Source organism: Vanessa cardui, chromosome 30 (assembly GCF_905220365.1).
Source record: "Vanessa cardui chromosome 30, ilVanCard2.1, whole genome shotgun sequence".
Lineage (NCBI taxonomy): Eukaryota > Metazoa > Arthropoda > Insecta > Lepidoptera > Nymphalidae > Vanessa > Vanessa cardui.
The window spans coordinates 3,342,777-3,361,676 of NC_061152.1; the positions used below are offsets into that span (position 1 = coordinate 3,342,777).

The window sequence follows — 18,900 nt, forward strand, 5'->3', positions numbered from 1 at the left end:
ATATCCTAACCTTTTTCTCAAAGGGATAGGGCTATAGCCCATAAGTGGGAAATCAACAGGTAGTAACTATATATGTCACCGTAAAATTACAACATTCGTTAGATTACAATCTATCTCGTCAGATTGTAAGCTGTCGGAATATTGTGAATCGTGATATGTGTTTGCAATTTAACGCATTATTTTTCGCTATATTGCAATCTGTCGATGGGAACCGGTCAAATTGTGAACTGGCGTATATCGTAGTCATCTCGCCCGCTGATTGGTTGTACGTTAAGAGCCCCCCGCCTATATATAATATTGGTAACATTTCAATACGATTAAATTTTTTATTACAATTTATATTATATAAAATATCAATACGTATTATATATTGAATATTGTGTAAAATATATCGAAAGTTATTCAAATATATTACATTAAACAAAATTGTAAATAAATGCTTTTTTATAACTTAAAGCAATAATCTTTTAAACTATTTTAATGTAGAAAAGATTACCAAGAATCGGTGAGCGTTATTCATAATTGTTAAAGAAGTAAGTTATCAAACTATGTATCATGTTAATAGTAATATACTTATAGAATTAAATATGCAATAATCTATCTAACTACTGCTCTTTTACGGTGAAACCTTGGTAGGATTTGAATACCTGTCTGGGGTACTACCTCCTCATCAGATATTCCACAGCCAAACAACAGTACTCAGTATTGTTCTATTCTCGTTTGAAGGGTGAGTGAGCAGTAACTACACAGCGGACATAACATCTTAGTTCCTATATTAAGTGCATTGGCGACGTAAGGAATGTTTAATGTTACATAGCACTATACTAATTTGTTTATAATTTACCCCGAGTTCGTCGGTGAAGTAAATCGTGAGGAAATGTGTATCCACAAACCAGCATTGGAGTACTGAGCTAAAATATGCTCGAAACTTTCTCCTCAAAGGGAGAGACAGCCCAGCAGTGGGAAATTTACAGGCTGTTAATGTTTCAAATCAAATCAATTTTATTCAAGTAAACTTCACAATGAAGCGTTTTTGAATCGTCAATAATTAACTACCACCGTTTCGGAAAGCAGTTTCTAGGGAGAAACAGCAAGAAACTCGTATAGTTGCTCTTTTTAAATAAACAGATTTACAATGCTGTTATTTACAGTAATTAGTGTCCTATGATAGAACCCGAGCCTAACTCCAGGCGTTTCTTTCTAAAAAGTACTCTTTTAATGAATAAAATGATTTATTTATTAATTTAGTCTTAATAATTTTTTTTAATTTTGAAAACGGTAAATTGATTATATTTTCAGGTATCTTATTATATATGCGTATACCATGTTGTTGTTTAATTTGTATATTATTTTTCTAGATCACTGATGTCTTTTGAATGCATCACGAGACTGACATATTGAGAAGATTCCTTTTAAAAAGTCAAATAAGAATTAATTATTCTCAATCATAAACATAAAACTATAAATTATCAATAACAATTATTAACGCAGATCCTATAAGAACTAAACTCTGAATTAAAGACAGATTTTTATTCAAAAAAATACTGGCGTAATAGGGGATGTCACTATCAAAAATGCTTGTAACATACATATTTGTTTATGTTATTCAATTATGTTTGTGCAACGATCTTATCATTCGAATTCCGTTGAAAATAAACCCTGAGAACTCCATCAATCATTATATACATACAAACCGCGGTCTGGTGCCATTATCAATGCAAAACCTAATGGGGTACACGGAAATACCCCCACAATTTGACGTGTTAAATAAAAAGGTAATTTTTTTTGATAAAATTCGAAATAATCGAAATACATATTACGATGGGTGGTTTCAAGGTCGAAGGACTAGAAAACGTATCGTCTAATAGATCGGAAATCCCAGCCCTACAAAAAAGTGGAGGGCTTGAGGTCCCTAAGTATTATTTTACAAATTATTCTTTAGGTTAGGTCAATAATGTTTAGCTTCTTTTATAGCCAGTAACATTTATAGGTAAATAAATAAATATGAGACATCACATACATTACTCTGATCCCAATGTAAGTAGCTAAAGCACTTGTGTTGTGAAAATCAGAAGTAACGACGGTACCCAAGGTAACATAGAAAACTAAGGATAATCTACATTGACTCGGCCGAGAATGGAGCCCGGGACCTCGGATTGGCGTATCCATGAAAACCGGTATACACGCTACCCGACCACGGATACAACAATTAGTAATATTATTATATTTTGACTATATCTATATAAAACTATATTATATTAGAATTATTAACTCGTTGGAATCTATATGGCGGGACCCTCTCGTGGAGGCCCGAAAAAAGCCCCGGTTACCCCCTAAATCTGGACGTGGGGTGAAACTGTGAATTAACTTGAATCAGTGGCGGATTTACCATACACAAAGGGCACAAAGCCCTACCACCAAGGCTGGGGCCTAGCTCGGCAGATTTAGAGAGGCGGCAAATTTAGCCCAAATTTGTTATTATCTTACAGAAATTTAAAAAAATAACTTATAATTATGTGTATACACACATTACGTCCGTAATCCGTATACTCGCCACTACAAAGCGGGTTGGAAAGTTAATCTAGTAACTGACAGAAATATCACCTAGTTTATAATCATACTAATAACGGGAATAAACCGATGTAATGAGGACGATAGAACACAAATCATAAATGTTGCAAAAAAGGCAGCAGAAATTGAATAGCCTACTAGCGGCAGATTTGTAAATCCGCCACTGGCTTGAATGATTCGATTGAAAATGGTTTCGAATATCGTTATAGTAATTCTGTTCAGAACTTTTGTTGCTGTTATAATAATAAATAAGTTTACACAAAATGTTTAAAATAAAAAAAAAATATTATAAACATATATTTTTAATTACTATATATTATATAATTTTCCATTTAAAATCTTTAATATTTAGCTACGTATAGTATCATAAACTAGATGGAGCATCGGAAAATGCAATGAAATGAATATAAAACCGATTACTGCCGATTCACACAACCAATAGAAACAGCTCCCTATCGCGCCATTCGACGCTATTCGTCGCTATAGATTCCCGCGACAGTTCGACCCGAGACAGCGAGTGCGTGTAAAGCGACGCGTCGAATTGACGAATATATTAGGTCATACGATATTGCGAGTTATAACGTTTGTGTAAAGATCATATTTACATGAGAAATAAATATTGATAATTAATACTATTTTTTTGTTCCTATGTAATATATATAATCTAGCAATTTTATTTCATAAACATAAGAATTAACAACAATAAATGCTTAAATATATTGTTGGAATAAACAAGCAACATCAGCGTCAAGTAACACAACTTCCCTTTAAAAAAAAAGGCGGGAGATTCGTAGTTGACAGATTGAGAATTGCAATTATAACTATTACGGTGTAATGTGATAATTGATGGTTATTTGTGTTGTAGACTAAATGTTTTTCTTTTGTGGTTGATTGATTGTTATTTTAAATTAAAGATAATTGTTTTAGAGGTTAGCCTACTTCCTACTTCTGGTTCTAAAAAATATATATACAAATATGAACTAAAACTAGTTACTGTATGAATCTTGACCGCGTGCAATGGTGGGAAATGCTAGCAACATTTTCCCGTTGAATCGCAATTCCGATCCTCTGGGCAAACGAACCAGCCCTCCTGTCACCAGAGGAGGCAATGAGGCGAGGTGTTATACTTTTGATGAAGCTTTTTGCAACACTACTCCAAGGGCCAAGCATTTTTTTGATAATTTGGTATAGTTGATTCAGATGTGATCGGTTTTACGAATTTTGCCGATGCTATTTCTATGTTGTGTCGTTCTATATAGTACGACACAACTTAGATGTCGCATCGGCAAAATTCGTAAAACCGATCACAGCCGAATTAAATACGCTATGCCAAATTATCAATATTTATTTCTCACGCGAATATGATCTTTGCACAAACGTAATAACTTGTAATATCATATGACCTAATATATTCGTCAATTTGATGCGTCGATTTACATGCACTTGCTTTCTCTGACGCGTGAATCTATAGCGACAAATAGCGTCGAATGGTGCGATAGGGAGCTGTTTATATTGGTTGTGTAAATCGGCAGTAATCGGTTTTATTTTCATTCCATTGCATTTTCCGATGCTACATCTAATTTGTGTCGTACTATACAAAATCAAAATCAATAAATACTGTTTTGTTTGCAAAAGAACACTTTATTTAAAAAAAATGTAACTCGCTGACGTTTAATGTCAAATCTTAAAACAAAATTAACTCATTTAAATTGAATAAATATTTTTCAAAACTCTGTTCAAAATGTAATAATTATCTATAAAAAATGGCACGTCATACAAAAAATATCGTAACTTGTAAAACGGGAAAACCAGACCTTTTGACATTTCCCCATGAAGTGACGTCGAATTTGGCGGGAAATTGTCTCTTATTAATAATCATATTTTTATTTTTATACTGTTTTTACGCTTTTACGAGAGCTGCGAAGCCGAAGACGAGGCAACGAAGGGTCACAGATAAAAAAAGACACCGTGTAGTAAAATATAAACCTTTATTGTTTTACCAATGTTAGTACAATATCTTGATAGTGTATAAATAGTGCTACAAACAAATACAACAATAAAAAATAAATTATTTTAAATAGTTTTTTTTTTTTTAATGACAGACAAAAGTAACATTTTATAAAGCCAAGAAAATATTTTTCAATAACAACGAAAGAAAAAAACTAATACTATATATATTTCTTCGTTGAATTCTCTTTACATAAAGAAATATAATATTCAATTTAAAAAATAAGAATCACAACAACATTTTTTGACAGCTGACAGTTTAATTATTTTTTTTATTTTCATGTTATTTTAGACAGAGAATGGGCAAGGCAATAACCTCACGAGACAAATCATTCTCTAGAAAGACACAACACGACTATACCTTTCTTTTTTCTGTCTGTAATAACAAACAGACAAATCGTTTATATAGTATTTATTCCACCATACTATATCTATCGGTTAGATTTTATTTCAAGTTTATTATAATGGGAATGTATCTATTACATATATTTATAAGTTCTGTATAAATCGTTTATTTAGTTACCTAGTATATTTTAATAATTACATAGCTCAGCGGCACGGCGCTATTTAATACCCAAAGGTAAATTAGCAATAAAAATATTGTTAGCACGTGTGGTCGAGCCATATTATTTCATATTACATCTTCAGTCAACCTACTAGTTGAACAAAAACCAATTTTAAATACGACATATTTATTTTAAAATTGATTGTCTAAATAGGTACAGAATTAATTTTAAATAAATATATTAGCATGTATAGAAACATACCTTTGCCTATTTGAATTTTAAACGAAGAAAAAAAAACTTGTACGTCAATTTTGACAGTTAACATTTTTAATACAAAATTTACGCCTAAACCGCTTCTGAGGCATACAATAATATATAATATCAGTAATAGTACACTGTACTATAATATTATGCAATCAGATGTATGTTGTATGTTGACTATGTCTTGATTTCTAAGAACGTAAGTTTGTTAAGAAGCGTAGAGGTACGGTGAAGTAACTCGTTAAACTTTACCTAAATATACAAGGAATTTATAAATTTCCAGAACGTTCCGCTAGAGGGGCATTATAAATTAACAATTATGAATATATAGTTGACATAGAAAGGTATCTTGAGCCAATTACACAATGAAAAAAATAGGTGATAAGAAATAAGGAAAAGCGGCATCCAGCGATGGCAGCACCGTTAATCAATTCATAATTCAAAAATAAGAATAAAATTTCTGGTGCGATGGGAAGTTTCTTATATCTCATAGCCAGCCAATCGCAGGGCATTTTTTCAACGAAGTGTCGTAAAACTGACAGCAGCACGTAACTAGTAGCAGGCATTCAACCGCTGTGATTGGTTGAATATTGTAGCCTATCGCCTCTTGTGTTTTGGTTGCTGTGTTATTCCTTATTCCTTATCTCTTATACCTTATTTTTTTTCATTGTGTAACGAGCTTTAGGGTTGAAACAAAGTCGCTTTCTAATTATGACGTATTAAATAACGGGGACAATAAAAATATAGCAATCTCTTTCTCACAGATGGGCTACTGTAAAGTTAGAGAGAGATAGGGCGTATATATCATAAGTTTATTGTTTTCGTCATCATCAAATCGATGACGCCTGATGTTCCGACGATATCCACGTTTGGATTAATTTTGATATATCGGACCTATGAAGATATATCGTGACGTCAGACACTTATATATAATCTGTAATACATATCAAAATAAATTATTGAAAATAAAATCGAAGTATGAAAAATATATCGGTTAATTTGATAACGTTCATTTTTTTTTTATTTAACCCTTTTTTATTTTGACGTAAACGATCTTCTGAAGCGACATCTTGTTTTTTTTTCTACAGATTCATAATATTCACAGATAAGATATCGATATTACAATTTGTATAACTTTAAATGTATTTACATTGCTATAAAATTGTAAACAAAACTATTTCATTTTTGTGTAATAATTTCATTTAAACATTATATCTTAAATAAATATTAAAAAATAACAACGAAAATGACCAAATACAATTCATACGTTTTATAAACCGTTACTAAGCGAAATCGTAGTAATTTTTATTTTTTATTTTGATGACGTCATAAGTTGAGATTTGATAATTTGTGGTTTTCATTGGATTTGTAAACGACATTTTGAACGTCGACAAAACAGTTATTATCACTTTGAAAGTAAAATAAAGTGTATATAAGAATAGTACGAAAAAACCGATTACTGCCGATTCACACAACCAACAGAAACAGCTCCCTATCGCGCCACTCGACGCTATTCGTCGCTATAGATTCCCGCGTCAGTTCGACCCGAGACAGCGAGTGCGTGTAAAGCGACGCGTCGAATTGACGAATATATTAGATCATATGATATTACAAGTTATTACGTTTGTGTAAAGATCATATTCACATGAGAAATGAATATTGATAATTTGGGATGGCGTACTCAATTCGGGTGTGATCGGTTTTACGAATTTTTCTGATGCTACGTCTAAGTTGAGTTAAGTGTAATTGTGTTGTATTATATAAATAAAGATACAAATCAAGATCTAAGATATTGAATTATTTGTAATATATTTTCAGTAGATATAAAACTTTGTTTAAAATTGAATTTCGCTTAGTAACGGTTTGTTTTTGAACGTGTTTTAAATATGAAATGTAACCGCCATATTTATTATTTTGACAGATGTTATTGTTACGATAAATTTTGACTGATAACGCCATCTTTGTTTGTAATTATTAAATAATTAAACTAAGATTATTTATAGAGTGGTTTTTAACGGACAATATGTTTAGTTTTTTTTTTCAAATTCAGTATATTTTATACAAATATATGTCATATATAATATAATTATTGAATTCATTTAAAAATATATTTAATATTGCAATAAATAAGGCGATTATTATTTCATATAACTTTTAATGAAAAATATACAATTTTTTTTATTTATTTTGGTCTTTTGATATATTAAACTAAAAATTTTAACGTTTTCGTAACGAATCACAAGCTCCCTCGGCTTGTTGACGGGTAGTCTGAAAAAAGAAAAAATACATATATATATAAGTATATCTATACATATAATAAAAATGGAGTGTCTGTTTGTAATACATATCATAACCGCTTTTTACTAAATGCGTATTTATACACGGTACCTATATATCCACCAACCCGCATTGGAACAGCGTGGTGGAATATGTTCCAAACCCTCTCCTTAATGGAAGAGGAGGTCTTATCTCAGCAGTGGGAAATGTACAGGCTGTTACTTTACTTTACTTTACCTATATAACATTAACAAAGAACATTATTTGGCGAATCTCTGGAAGAGCTGGACCGATTTTGACGCGAATTTCACTGGCAGATGATGTTATAAGGAGTAAGTTAGGCTACTACAATAACATTTATGTTAAATTCAAACCCGCACGAAGACAGGGGCACAGGTATTATACTATATGTTAAAGTTATAGTAATATCATGAACACAAAAATTTTCTATCAATTGCTCTTTCACGGCTAAACTGCTGAACCGAATTTGATGAGATTTTATATAAAGCAAGCTTCAAGTTTAAGGAAGAACACTGGCTACTTTTTCATGAGTTACTTTTGAAGATAAACTACTAAAACGCGAGCGGCACCACGAGCGATAGCTAGTGTACCAGTTGCTTACAACAAACAACAACAACAGCCTGTAAATTCCCACCGCTGGGCTAAAGGCCTCCTCTCCCTTTGAGATGATTTGGAACATATTCCACCACGCTGTTCCAATGCGTTTTGGTGGAATATACATGTGGCAGAATTTCTATGAAATTTGTCACATGCAGGTTTCCTCACGATGTTTTTCACCGCTGAGCACGAGATGAATTATAAAGTCAAATTAAGCACATGAATCAGCGGTGCTTGCCTGGGTTCGAACCCGCAATCATCGGTTAAGATGCACGCGTTCTAACCACTGGGCCATCTCGACTCTTCGACCAGTTGCTTAAGTTTTAAATACAAAAAATATAATTATTATTTATCTGTGACATAAATATATTACCTGTATGTGTTGGAACGTCGCTGTCTTCCTGTTTAGAAAAAATAAAAATTATTAGTCTTTTCACACAAGACATAATAAAAATCAAAATAAACTTTATTCAAGTGGGCTTTTTCAAGCACTTTTGAATCGTCAATTAACAATTTAGTGAAGCTACCACCGGTTCGGAAAGTAGATTCTACTGAGAAGAACCGGCAAGAAACTCAGTAGTTAATCTTTTCCAACATTTAAAAAATGTCGTCATGTTAGTTAAACACAATTATATATGTATGTAATATACTGCCTGGAAGTCAACGGGTATTAGCTCCACGCTTTAATATTATACATTATTTTGTAAAGCATACTTTTTGTACTGCTTATCAAATATATATCAAAATTCCTAGTCAGGCAGGTCTCCTGACGGTACTCTCCTTTAGCACGAAGCCTAATATAAATTGACACAAATAGGCAAAAATTAAATTGCAGCTCTTAGGAGTCATGTTTTCTATCCTCAAAATTCGTTTCTTAAACTTCTTAGCAAAACATAGAACAGATTATAGGATGCTGGCTCATCTTAACTTAAGACGCACATAAAACAATACAAAACTGAAGCAAATCGCGTGGTCGTTAAACGAAACACGTAAGTGCCTTACATGTCGCGGCGCTTACGACGTTTCGGTCGCGAGAAGTCAATTCCCTACAAGCGATGTAGCGCTGTATGTTTTTCTTATATGATTAGGTGATATTATGAAAATTAATCGATGTGGCGGACTTTTCGATTTTGGCGGTGGGGGAGTCGGCCATGTCTTATGTTCCCTGACATGGGAGTGGGTAGGTGGGAGTGCGATATCGAAAAAAATGGTCAAAGTTAAATTTATTTAATTTAAAATTTGAAAAAAAAAGCGGGAAACCGCGCCACTGTCGACATTCGCTCGAATCGCTTTAGAATCTTTGAAATTACGAATAAACATTTCGAAAAAATGTTACTTTGTGTAATAAACCAAACGTATATTAAATTTTTCCTTTACATTCTTAGGTAATAAATATTATACTGGGAGTGGGGGGGAACTGGATGCGAGCATCTGTAGAAAGACCACAGTGGCGTGTATTTGAAGAGGCCTATGTCCTCACGGGCTGATGATGATGATGATGGGGGGGGAGCGTATCGACCTATTCTTATATTTTCCTATCATAGGGGGGAGGGGGTGGGAAACTAGTGAAAATAGTGTTACGTAAATGAAGTGAGTTAGTTAGTAGATGCCCCTGAGTTAGTCAACTCACCAGTATCGTCTTGCTCCTGTGCACGGTCAGCGTCTGTTGGGGGAGGCTGCAGTCCGGCGCGACGCCTATGGCGTTGTATATCTCCCGGAGCATCACTAGCATCGTATCCTCGGATTCCCTGGGGGGTGAGCATATATGGTATATTATATGTGTATTATATATTACAGTACAGTACAGTTAACAGCCTGTAAATTTCCCACTGCTGTGCTAATTTCTTGATGAGAAGGTTTGGAGCCATTATCCCCTCCTTGCCCGTAAGTACCACACATCAGATATTCTACCAAACAACAGTAATCGGTATTGTTGCGTTCCGGTTTGAAGGGTGAGTGAGCCAGTGTAACTACAGGCACAAATCGCAGTGGCGATGTAAGGAATGGCTAGTATTTCTTACAACGTCATTGTCTATGGATGGTAGTGACTACTTACCATTAGATGGCCCATATGCTCGTCCGCAAACCTATAGCATAAGAAAATAAAAAAAAAACTAAAGACCCCTTTTTTTCGCTGGAAAAAGTTCCTCTCCGTCTTTCGGCGGGCGCCACGGGATCGCTTACGCATGCTACCGTGACGCCCTGACGGTCGACCCGCCTATGCGGGCCTTCAATACTTAGGGCGGGGGGGGGGGTATTTCCCGGGGTACTGTGACCCCCCTAGTCCCTGCGGCGCCTATTGGAGCGGGGGGAGAAGGTGCGCGCAGCGCCTTCCTCCTCCCCGATCGTCTACGGCGGAGCGGGTCTGCAGCGACGTCCTCTACCCGCTCCCACTCCGGGGCTTCTTTCATCACGCATCACGCTTTTGTGAGAGGTCTCGGCCCATAGACGCCGCCAAGGAGTGCCTCTGGGGCCCCTCACACTCACTCAGGGTGTGGTGCGCGGTGTCAAAACTAAAGACCCCCCCCCCCCACGTAAAATAATATAAAAATACATCCCCTCCCCCGAAACTTTAATATATACCGCACCAGTAGCACACGTGGCTCCTCATCGCGAACAGGTACTCGTTGATCATCTCGAAGGGCGCCTCCTGGAGCACGTAGTCCACGCGCCGCCCGCCGTTCAGCTCGCCCAGCATGTCCGCCGTCACCTGCCGGAACGAACGAATGAACGGAACGAACGAAACGAACGATGAGTGTACCATTCACAATGTATCATTATTCGGTAGATTGTAATCTATCTCTAACCTAACCAAACAACAAAGTATTATGAACTATGGAAATTATATATGTCTTATTATAAGTTATGTAAGAATGTGTCTCGAACGAAACGAACGATAAGTGTACCATTCACAATGTATTATTATTGGGTAGATTGTAATCTATCTCTTAGCTAACCAAACAACAAAGTATTGTGAACTATGGAAATTATATATGTCTTATTATAAGTTATGTAAGAATGTGTCTCGAACGAAACGAACGATAAGTGTACCGTTCACAATGTATTAATATTCGGTAGATTGTAATCTATAAAAAGTTTAAAATTGCACGAGATAGATTATAATCTAATCTATCTATATTTTTACAGTTATCTATATGTATAATAAAATTGAAATTTATGTTTGTAATATTAAAATAACAATGCATATGTATGTATACTCGATACATATACCAAAATAGCATATTTCACAATTTTTGTCTGTATATATGTTTGTTCCGACATACTCTGGAACGGCTGGACAGATTTTGAAGAGACTTTCACTGGCACATAACTGATATAATAAGGAATAACATAGGCTACAATAATAACCTTAAATGTTAAATTTAAACGCGCAAAAATACGCTGGCAACAAGTATATATGTATATATAATAGGTATATATGTATATATGTATATATATATAGAAAAACTCACGATATTCTCTTGGTTAGTGTCTTCCTTGGACTCCGCGTTTAATTCCTCTTTCTCCATTTCCTCTTCGACAACCTTTTACAATATAATCATAGAATTAATAACTGAATGGCTTATGACACACAAACTTCCAACCCCCATTTTACCCTCAGGGGTGGACTTTCGTAAAATAGATTCTTAGAGAGAGTTCAAGTATTGATTTGCATGTGTCTAATTTCATAGAAATTCTGCCACAACAACAACAGCAGCCTGTAAATTCCCACAGCTGGGCTAAAGGCCTCCTCTCCCTTTGAGGAGAAGGTTTGGAACATATTCCACCGCGCTGTTCCAATGCGGGTTGGTGGAATGCACATGTGGCAGGATTTCTATGAAATTTGTCACATGCAGGTTTCCTTCATGTGACAAATTAAGCACATGAATCAGCGGTGCTCGCCTGGGTTCCAACCCGCAATCATCTGTTAAGATGCACGCGTTCTAACCACAGGGCCATCTCGACTCTCTGCCACAAATTTATTCCATATTCCACCAATTAAATTGGAACAGCGTGGTGGAATATGTTACAAATCCTCTCCTAAAAAGGAGAGGAGGCTTTCGCCCAACAGTGGGAAATTTACAGGCTGTTTCTTGAGCATTTAATATTGTAGTTTACTTGGTGGTAGGGCTTTGTGCAAGCCCGTCTGGGTAGGTACCACCCACTCGTCAGTTATTCTACCGCCAAATAACAATACTCGGTATTGTTGTGTTCCGGTCTGAAGGCTGAGTGAGCCAGTGTAACTACAGGCACAAGGGACATAACATTTTAGTTTCCAAGGTTGGTGGCGCATTGACGATTTAAGGAATACTTAATATTTCCTACAGCGTCATTGTCTATGGGCGATGGTGACCACTTACCATCAGGTGGCCCATATGTTCGTCCGCCATCCTATACCATAAAAAAAAAATAGTACGCCATGTTTTGCCGTGGCATCTCATCTCGTGCGAACCTCACCTTCTCCAAGTGTTGGTCTGGGGGAGGCTGCGTCTTCCACATGCTGGACCAAGTGTTCCTTATCGACTCGATCAGTTTCTGCTTGATGTCCGCCCCGACGCGCGCCATCGTGTCTTTCAGCTCTGCAAATATTATATATTGTTACATATATACAGTATCTGTAATTACTTTTGATATATTTTTTTATATAACTTAAGAACGCATTATTATATCGAAATGGGGCGTGGTCAAATGCCATTATGACGTCACGTTAACAAGTTTTATTGCCATATATCTTCCTCCTGCCTTATCCCAATTTTATTCGGGGTCGGCGCAACATGTCTTCTCCTTCCATACTTCTCTGTCAGACGTCATCTCACAAGTAACATTCTTTCGTCTTTCACACAATCCATCCATCGTTTCCTTGGTCCTCTACCTCTATATCCGTCCACATCCATGCTCAAGGCCTTCCTTACAATGTGTTCCTCATTCTTCCGCATTACACGCCCATAACATGACAGCCGCCTTCCACATAACTCACGCTCAAGACCTTCCTCACACTATGTTCCTCATTCCTCCGCATTACACGCCCATACCATGACAGCCACCTTCCACATAACTTCTCGGCTATCGGTGTCACTTTCAAACTTCCTCTTATGGGTTTTATTATAATGAAAATTTAAACCATTTTTTACTCCCGCAAAAACGCTGTCAGTAATTTTGGTGACGTCACATTGACGAAAACAACAGTCGTGTATATACGACCGGCATTCATTCAACGTGAACAGCTGTAAATATTTGGTGCTTTTTGGGAAAATTGTGAACTACAATCGCTATTATGGAGCGTAATGTACAAATACTATGCATTAAAACTCCAGAAGATTTGTTTATCAAAGCGCCAGATGACATCGAAATGATAGTTTTTGCCTATGTGACGTCACGACATGGCTGCTCGTGTTTAAGGTCACGTGACACAACAACAACAACAACAATAGCCTGTAAATTCCCACTGCTGGGCTAAAGGCCTCCCTCTCCCTTTTAAGGAGAAGCTTTGGAACATATTCCACCACGCTGTTCCAATGCGGGTTGGTGAAATACACATGTGGCAGAATTTCTATGAAATTTGTCACATGCAGGTTTCCTCACGATGTTTTCCTGCACCGCTGAGCACGAGATGAATTATAAAGACAAATTAAGCACATGAATCAGCAATGCTTGCCTGGGTTTGAACCCGCAATCATCGGTTAAGATGCATGCGTTCTAACCACTGGGCCCTCTTAGTCACATGACACACAGACTCTTAATAATGACTTTTATATTCAATATGATAAATTATTAATGCGCTTTTGTAATTCTCAATCAAAATAAGCCTACACATTAATTTTAATTTAATTAAAATATTTCTTTTTAAAAACTCATACTTCAACATTTATTTTGTATATGATATGGATGTATATATTTTATTTTTATTTAGATTTGTATATCCATATATTGTATTTTTAGAACCGGAAGTAGGAAGTAGGCTAACCTCTAAAACAATTATCTTTAATTTAAAATAACAATCAATCTACCACAATAGAAAACATTTAGTCTACAACACAAATAACCATCAATAATCACATTACACCGTAATAATTATAATTGCAATTCTCAATGTGTCAACTACGAATCTCCGGCATTTTTTTTCAAAGGGAAGTTGTATGACTTAACGCTGATGTTGCTTGTTTATTCCAACAGTATTATATTGTTATTTATTTATTAATCATCGCCTTATTTTGCTTTTCTGATTAGCCTAATAGTTGACTGGCAGAGATTGCCTTCCGGCATGAAGTCTTTTGTCCCATATATATACATGGTGTTCAATAAAGCATTTAAATAAATAAATAAAACTTCTTAAAGGCAATTCTTACCTAGGTGCATACGTTTCCTCCCCTTGTGGTGGGGGATGAGGAACGGTTTCACGTCTCTCAGCTCGGGATTGATCATTGGTTCAATTCTGCAACCAAAACATCAAAACATCAGCTATCAATTCTGCTCTCCGACAGAGCTTAGCTGATGTTGATAGTAACTGGATATAAAAACACATATACTAATACATAGTTGCCGTTCACGTATTCACTCGTGTTTTTTGGGTGTTGGTTATCATGTGTCGGGCAAGAAACTAGCCTAATGTCATGCCTTGGAGTTCAAATTCGATTCATACCAAATAACATCAAAATCGGTTCAGCGGTTACTTTTACATTTATAATATTAGTATCGATATATAAACGTTGCTAGCATTCTTGCTAGCATTTAAATCAAAATTCGTACAAAAACTAGTTTTAATTCATACAAGCTGTGCCCGTAGACTTGTACGCGTTTGAATTTAACAAAACAAAAATTGTAGCCTAAGTCACTCCTTATTATATGAGTTATCTATCAGTGAAAGTCCCGTCAAAATCGGTTTAGCCGTTACAGAGATTAGCCGGAACAAATAGACAGACAAAAATTGTAAATAATGTTATTTTGGTATATGCACATATGCATTGTGTAAAAAAGGGCTATTTTAATATTACAAACAGACACTCCAATTTTATTATATGTATAGATTTGTATATATTTAATGAAGGTAGTTAAGGGTACCTGTAAGCGATCGGGTCGTAGGGATGAAATATGTTGAAGAAATTCTTGCAGGTCGGGAAACGAAAGTCCTTTCCGAGAGTCTCGACGCCTCGTATGCAGTTGAACATCGCTGAAACGTTCACAAACAAGGTCAACAGGTAAACAAGGTCTGCAAGTGTCTAATTTCAACGAAATTCTGCCACATCTGAATCCACCGATTGGAACAGCGTGGTAGAATATGTTCCAAACCTTCTCATCAAATTAAGGGGAGGCCTCAGCCCAGCAGTGGGAAATTTACAGACAGTTAATGGTAACACTTTCGACAAAATAAGTTACAAGCATGTCAACAATTGTAATGTTAGTTAATCACAATAGGCTATTTGACAATGCGAAAAATAAATTGTGAATTATCGTAATCAGTGTATATTACGAGTTTAAAAATGGTTATTTACTAACGAAACTTGAAAATAATACTTAATTTATTCAAAAATCAATAAATAAAAATGCATTTTTCCAAACGTTTGGCACGTGACACAAAACGCTCCTGATTGGCCGGGCTTACGATGAAGTCACTTTCTTTTAAACCTTGCTTTTCTACTATATGTACCACAGATTAAAATACAGCAAAGTGACGTCACCGACCTCATTGCAGCGCCATATTGTCCAAGTAGCTATTTCGCGCGCTATTTAAATATGGAATTTTTAATATGATTTTTTCGGCAAATATGTACTAGAAATAAAAAAGCCTCTACTAATTAATATAAAATGGATTTTAAAAACCAGTCAAATAGCCTATTATAGACTGGTCGCTGCCCGTCGTTTTACCTGCCTTGATCATTCCTACGTTACCAACATACCGACGGATAGAAACTGGAATGACCGGTCAGAACGCTTGCTTTGAACTGATGTACAATAATGTACAGTCAGAGTAAGAAAACCTTCGGCAGTTTTCAAATTCATTCCTTTATCAAGTCTTAAACTCTTAGTAACTTTTGTAACTAAAGCACTAAACTGACAACTGCCTATAACATTAAACTTACATAGTTGCAACTTGGTTCAAAATAGTGCAACATCTTTGGACTACGTCTAGTTTTATACCAAAGTGAAATCTTTTTAATGGCGTAATTAGTCATAGATGTGATATCTTCTACTGAATTGTCAAAATATGTCTGTCAGTGTCATATGTTCTCGATCGGTAACAGATTATCGCTCGTACTGAGCACGCGAAAATAGATCTTAAGGTGACGAACCTTTTCTTACCCCGACTGTAGATACATGTATCAACAACAACAACAACGACGACAGTCTGTATATTTCCCACTGCTGGGCTAAGTTCCGAACCTTCTCCTCAAAGGGAGAGGCCTTTAAGGAGAAGGTTAGCTACATATTCCTCCACGCTGTTCCAATTCGCGTTCTCGTTCTTTTGAAATTAGACATATGCAGGTTTCCTCACAATATTTTCCATCACCGCCAAGCTCGAGCACATGAGTATTCAGTGCTTGCCTTAGTTGAACCCGCAATCATCGCTTAAGATGCGTTCTAACCACGCGGCCATCTAACCCTATCTAATTAGATATATTTAACTCAAAACTTAGCGAATTTAAATTTAGTTTACGTCATATAGTTAAATTATAGCTGTTTCACTTGCGTTCTGTGCTTTCTGTTTTTGTTTTTATTTTTAATATAATATGTCATTTATTTGTATTAATTTTAAGTGGAAACTTGATTGATTTATGTTTTTCTTATATTTGTTTTTACTATTAAGTGTAATTATAATTGTTTGTTTCCCAAAAAATAAATAAATAAAAAATAAATAAACCCATAGTATGTCACCAGTCATCACATGTTCTTTTTCAAACCCCTCCCCCACCTGAAGTCACTACATGCTATTTGTCCAAACCCTATCACCAAACATTAAAGGAAGGTTGCTCACCAATGGGACTTCCGAGGGCGTACATCGCGTCCGGCGTGAATTCAAGGCTCGGGTACTTGACGCAGGGCTGGCCGGTGCCGGCCGGGCCCGTCACGTACTGTTCCCGCTCCGAAAACGGCACTCCCTCCAATAATACATTACTTATATAAACTATTGGCAATATCAACAAACGTAATAACTTGTAATATCACGTGACCTAATACATTCGTCAATTCGCCGCGTCGCTTTACACGCACTCGCTGTCTCGGGTCGAACTGACGCGGGAATCTATAGCGACGAATAGCGTCGAGTGGCGCGATAGGGAGCTGTTTCTATTGGTTGTGTGAATCGGCAGTGATCGGTTTTATTGAATTTGCTGATGCTATGTCTAAGTTGTGTCGTACTATGCATGTGTATTGATACAAAGGTTTGAAGGGTGAGTGAGTCAGTGTAACTACAGGCACAACGGATATAACATCTTAGTTACCAAGGTTGACACTGACGATGTAAGGAATAGTTAATATTTCTTACAGCTTCATTGTCTATGGGCGATTGTGACCAGTTACCATCAGGTGGCCCATATGCTCGTCCGCCAACCTATACCATAAAATAAACAAATGTTTTATGTCTATTGATAGTAGTTCAATAAAATATAAAAAACCCAGTTTACCTTTGGCATCTGATGGCAGAGCAGATCATAGAGGATAACGCTGCCCAACGAATGCCCCCCCAAGGACACCCCCCCCTTGAAGTCTGGGTTTCTCGACCGGAATAGTCTGTAAATGCGATTCAGCTCGCTGCAGACCGTGTTTATTATTGTCTGCAAACAAAAAATACTTATTCAAGAATTTCTAAGGAAAGACACATACTTAACATATGTAAAACAAAAAGGCCTGCTGAATTCAATTACAGGAAACCACAGCTTATATAAAAAAGTTAGACTAATCTCAATCATTTTAAAAATAAAAAATAAATTAAATATATACGGATATCCGTTTTGAGCGAAGTGGTTTTCGCTCTATATAATGTATTAATCGATAAATCCCTTATGAATGGAAACAATAATAAAAAATACGATAGCATAAATAAATAAAAAATCTAAATACTTGAAAACATCACATACATTAGTCTGATCCCAATGTAAGCAGCTGAAGCACTTGTGTTATGGAAGATCAGAACGAAGTTACCACAAACACCCAACCCAAGGCGACAGAGAAAACTCATAAACTTTTCCTACTAACATAACACAGTATAAAACATAGTCGCTTACCATTGTCTGTAACTATGTATGCTTAGATCTTTAAATTACGCAACGGATCTTGATGCAGTTTTTTTAATAGACAGAGTGATTCGAGAGGAAGGTTTATGCATATAATACGCGGACAATATAGTAAAAAAAAACACTGATAATTTTAAAGGTTACTAAAGTGTCGTAAAAAACACATTCTATAGTATATTTAGTATCAGCATTGCAGCCGTGCGAAGCGGTAGGGGGCTTGCGCTAGGATACAATAAATAAACAAACCAACCTACCTGACAAAAGACGGGGCTCGTGTAAAACAGCACGTCGAGTATGGTGTCGTTCGTGAAGTTCCTGAGGCGCGGTATGCTCTCCAGCGTGACGGCCGCCAGGCGTCTGTCCACGCCCGTCGTGCCTGAATGCAGGCTGGAGTGCCAGGATATCGGTAATACCTGTCGACATGTCAACAT

At 36.1% G+C, this 18,900-nt stretch overlaps 1 protein-coding gene and 1 long non-coding RNA gene across 2 annotated transcripts in view; both read right to left on the reverse strand.

Annotated features, from left to right (window-relative positions):
• Nucleotides 1-7,223: 7,223 nt before the first annotated feature.
• LOC124542268 lies at nt 7,224-8,669 on the reverse strand. Its single transcript, XR_006967315.1, has 2 exons — nt 8,614-8,669; nt 7,224-7,613 (listed from the first exon to the last, which is right to left on the reverse strand). It is a non-coding gene; the product is annotated as an uncharacterized LOC124542268 (long non-coding RNA).
• Nucleotides 8,670-9,861: 1,192 nt separating this feature from the next.
• Nucleotides 9,862-18,900, reverse strand: part of LOC124542123 — a 102,792-nt gene continuing 93,753 nt past the window's right edge. The window contains exons 10-18 of the mRNA XM_047120056.1: nt 18,724-18,882; nt 17,861-18,010; nt 17,212-17,335; nt 15,300-15,408; nt 14,588-14,673; nt 12,699-12,820; nt 11,714-11,785; nt 10,829-10,950; nt 9,862-9,988 (exon numbers count right to left, since the gene is read on the reverse strand). Coding sequence (XP_046976012.1) covers nt 9,862-9,988; nt 10,829-10,950; nt 11,714-11,785; nt 12,699-12,820; nt 14,588-14,673; nt 15,300-15,408; nt 17,212-17,335; nt 17,861-18,010; nt 18,724-18,882 — 1,071 coding nt within the window. The remainder of the gene's footprint in view (nt 9,989-10,828; nt 10,951-11,713; nt 11,786-12,698; nt 12,821-14,587; nt 14,674-15,299; nt 15,409-17,211; nt 17,336-17,860; nt 18,011-18,723; nt 18,883-18,900) is intronic.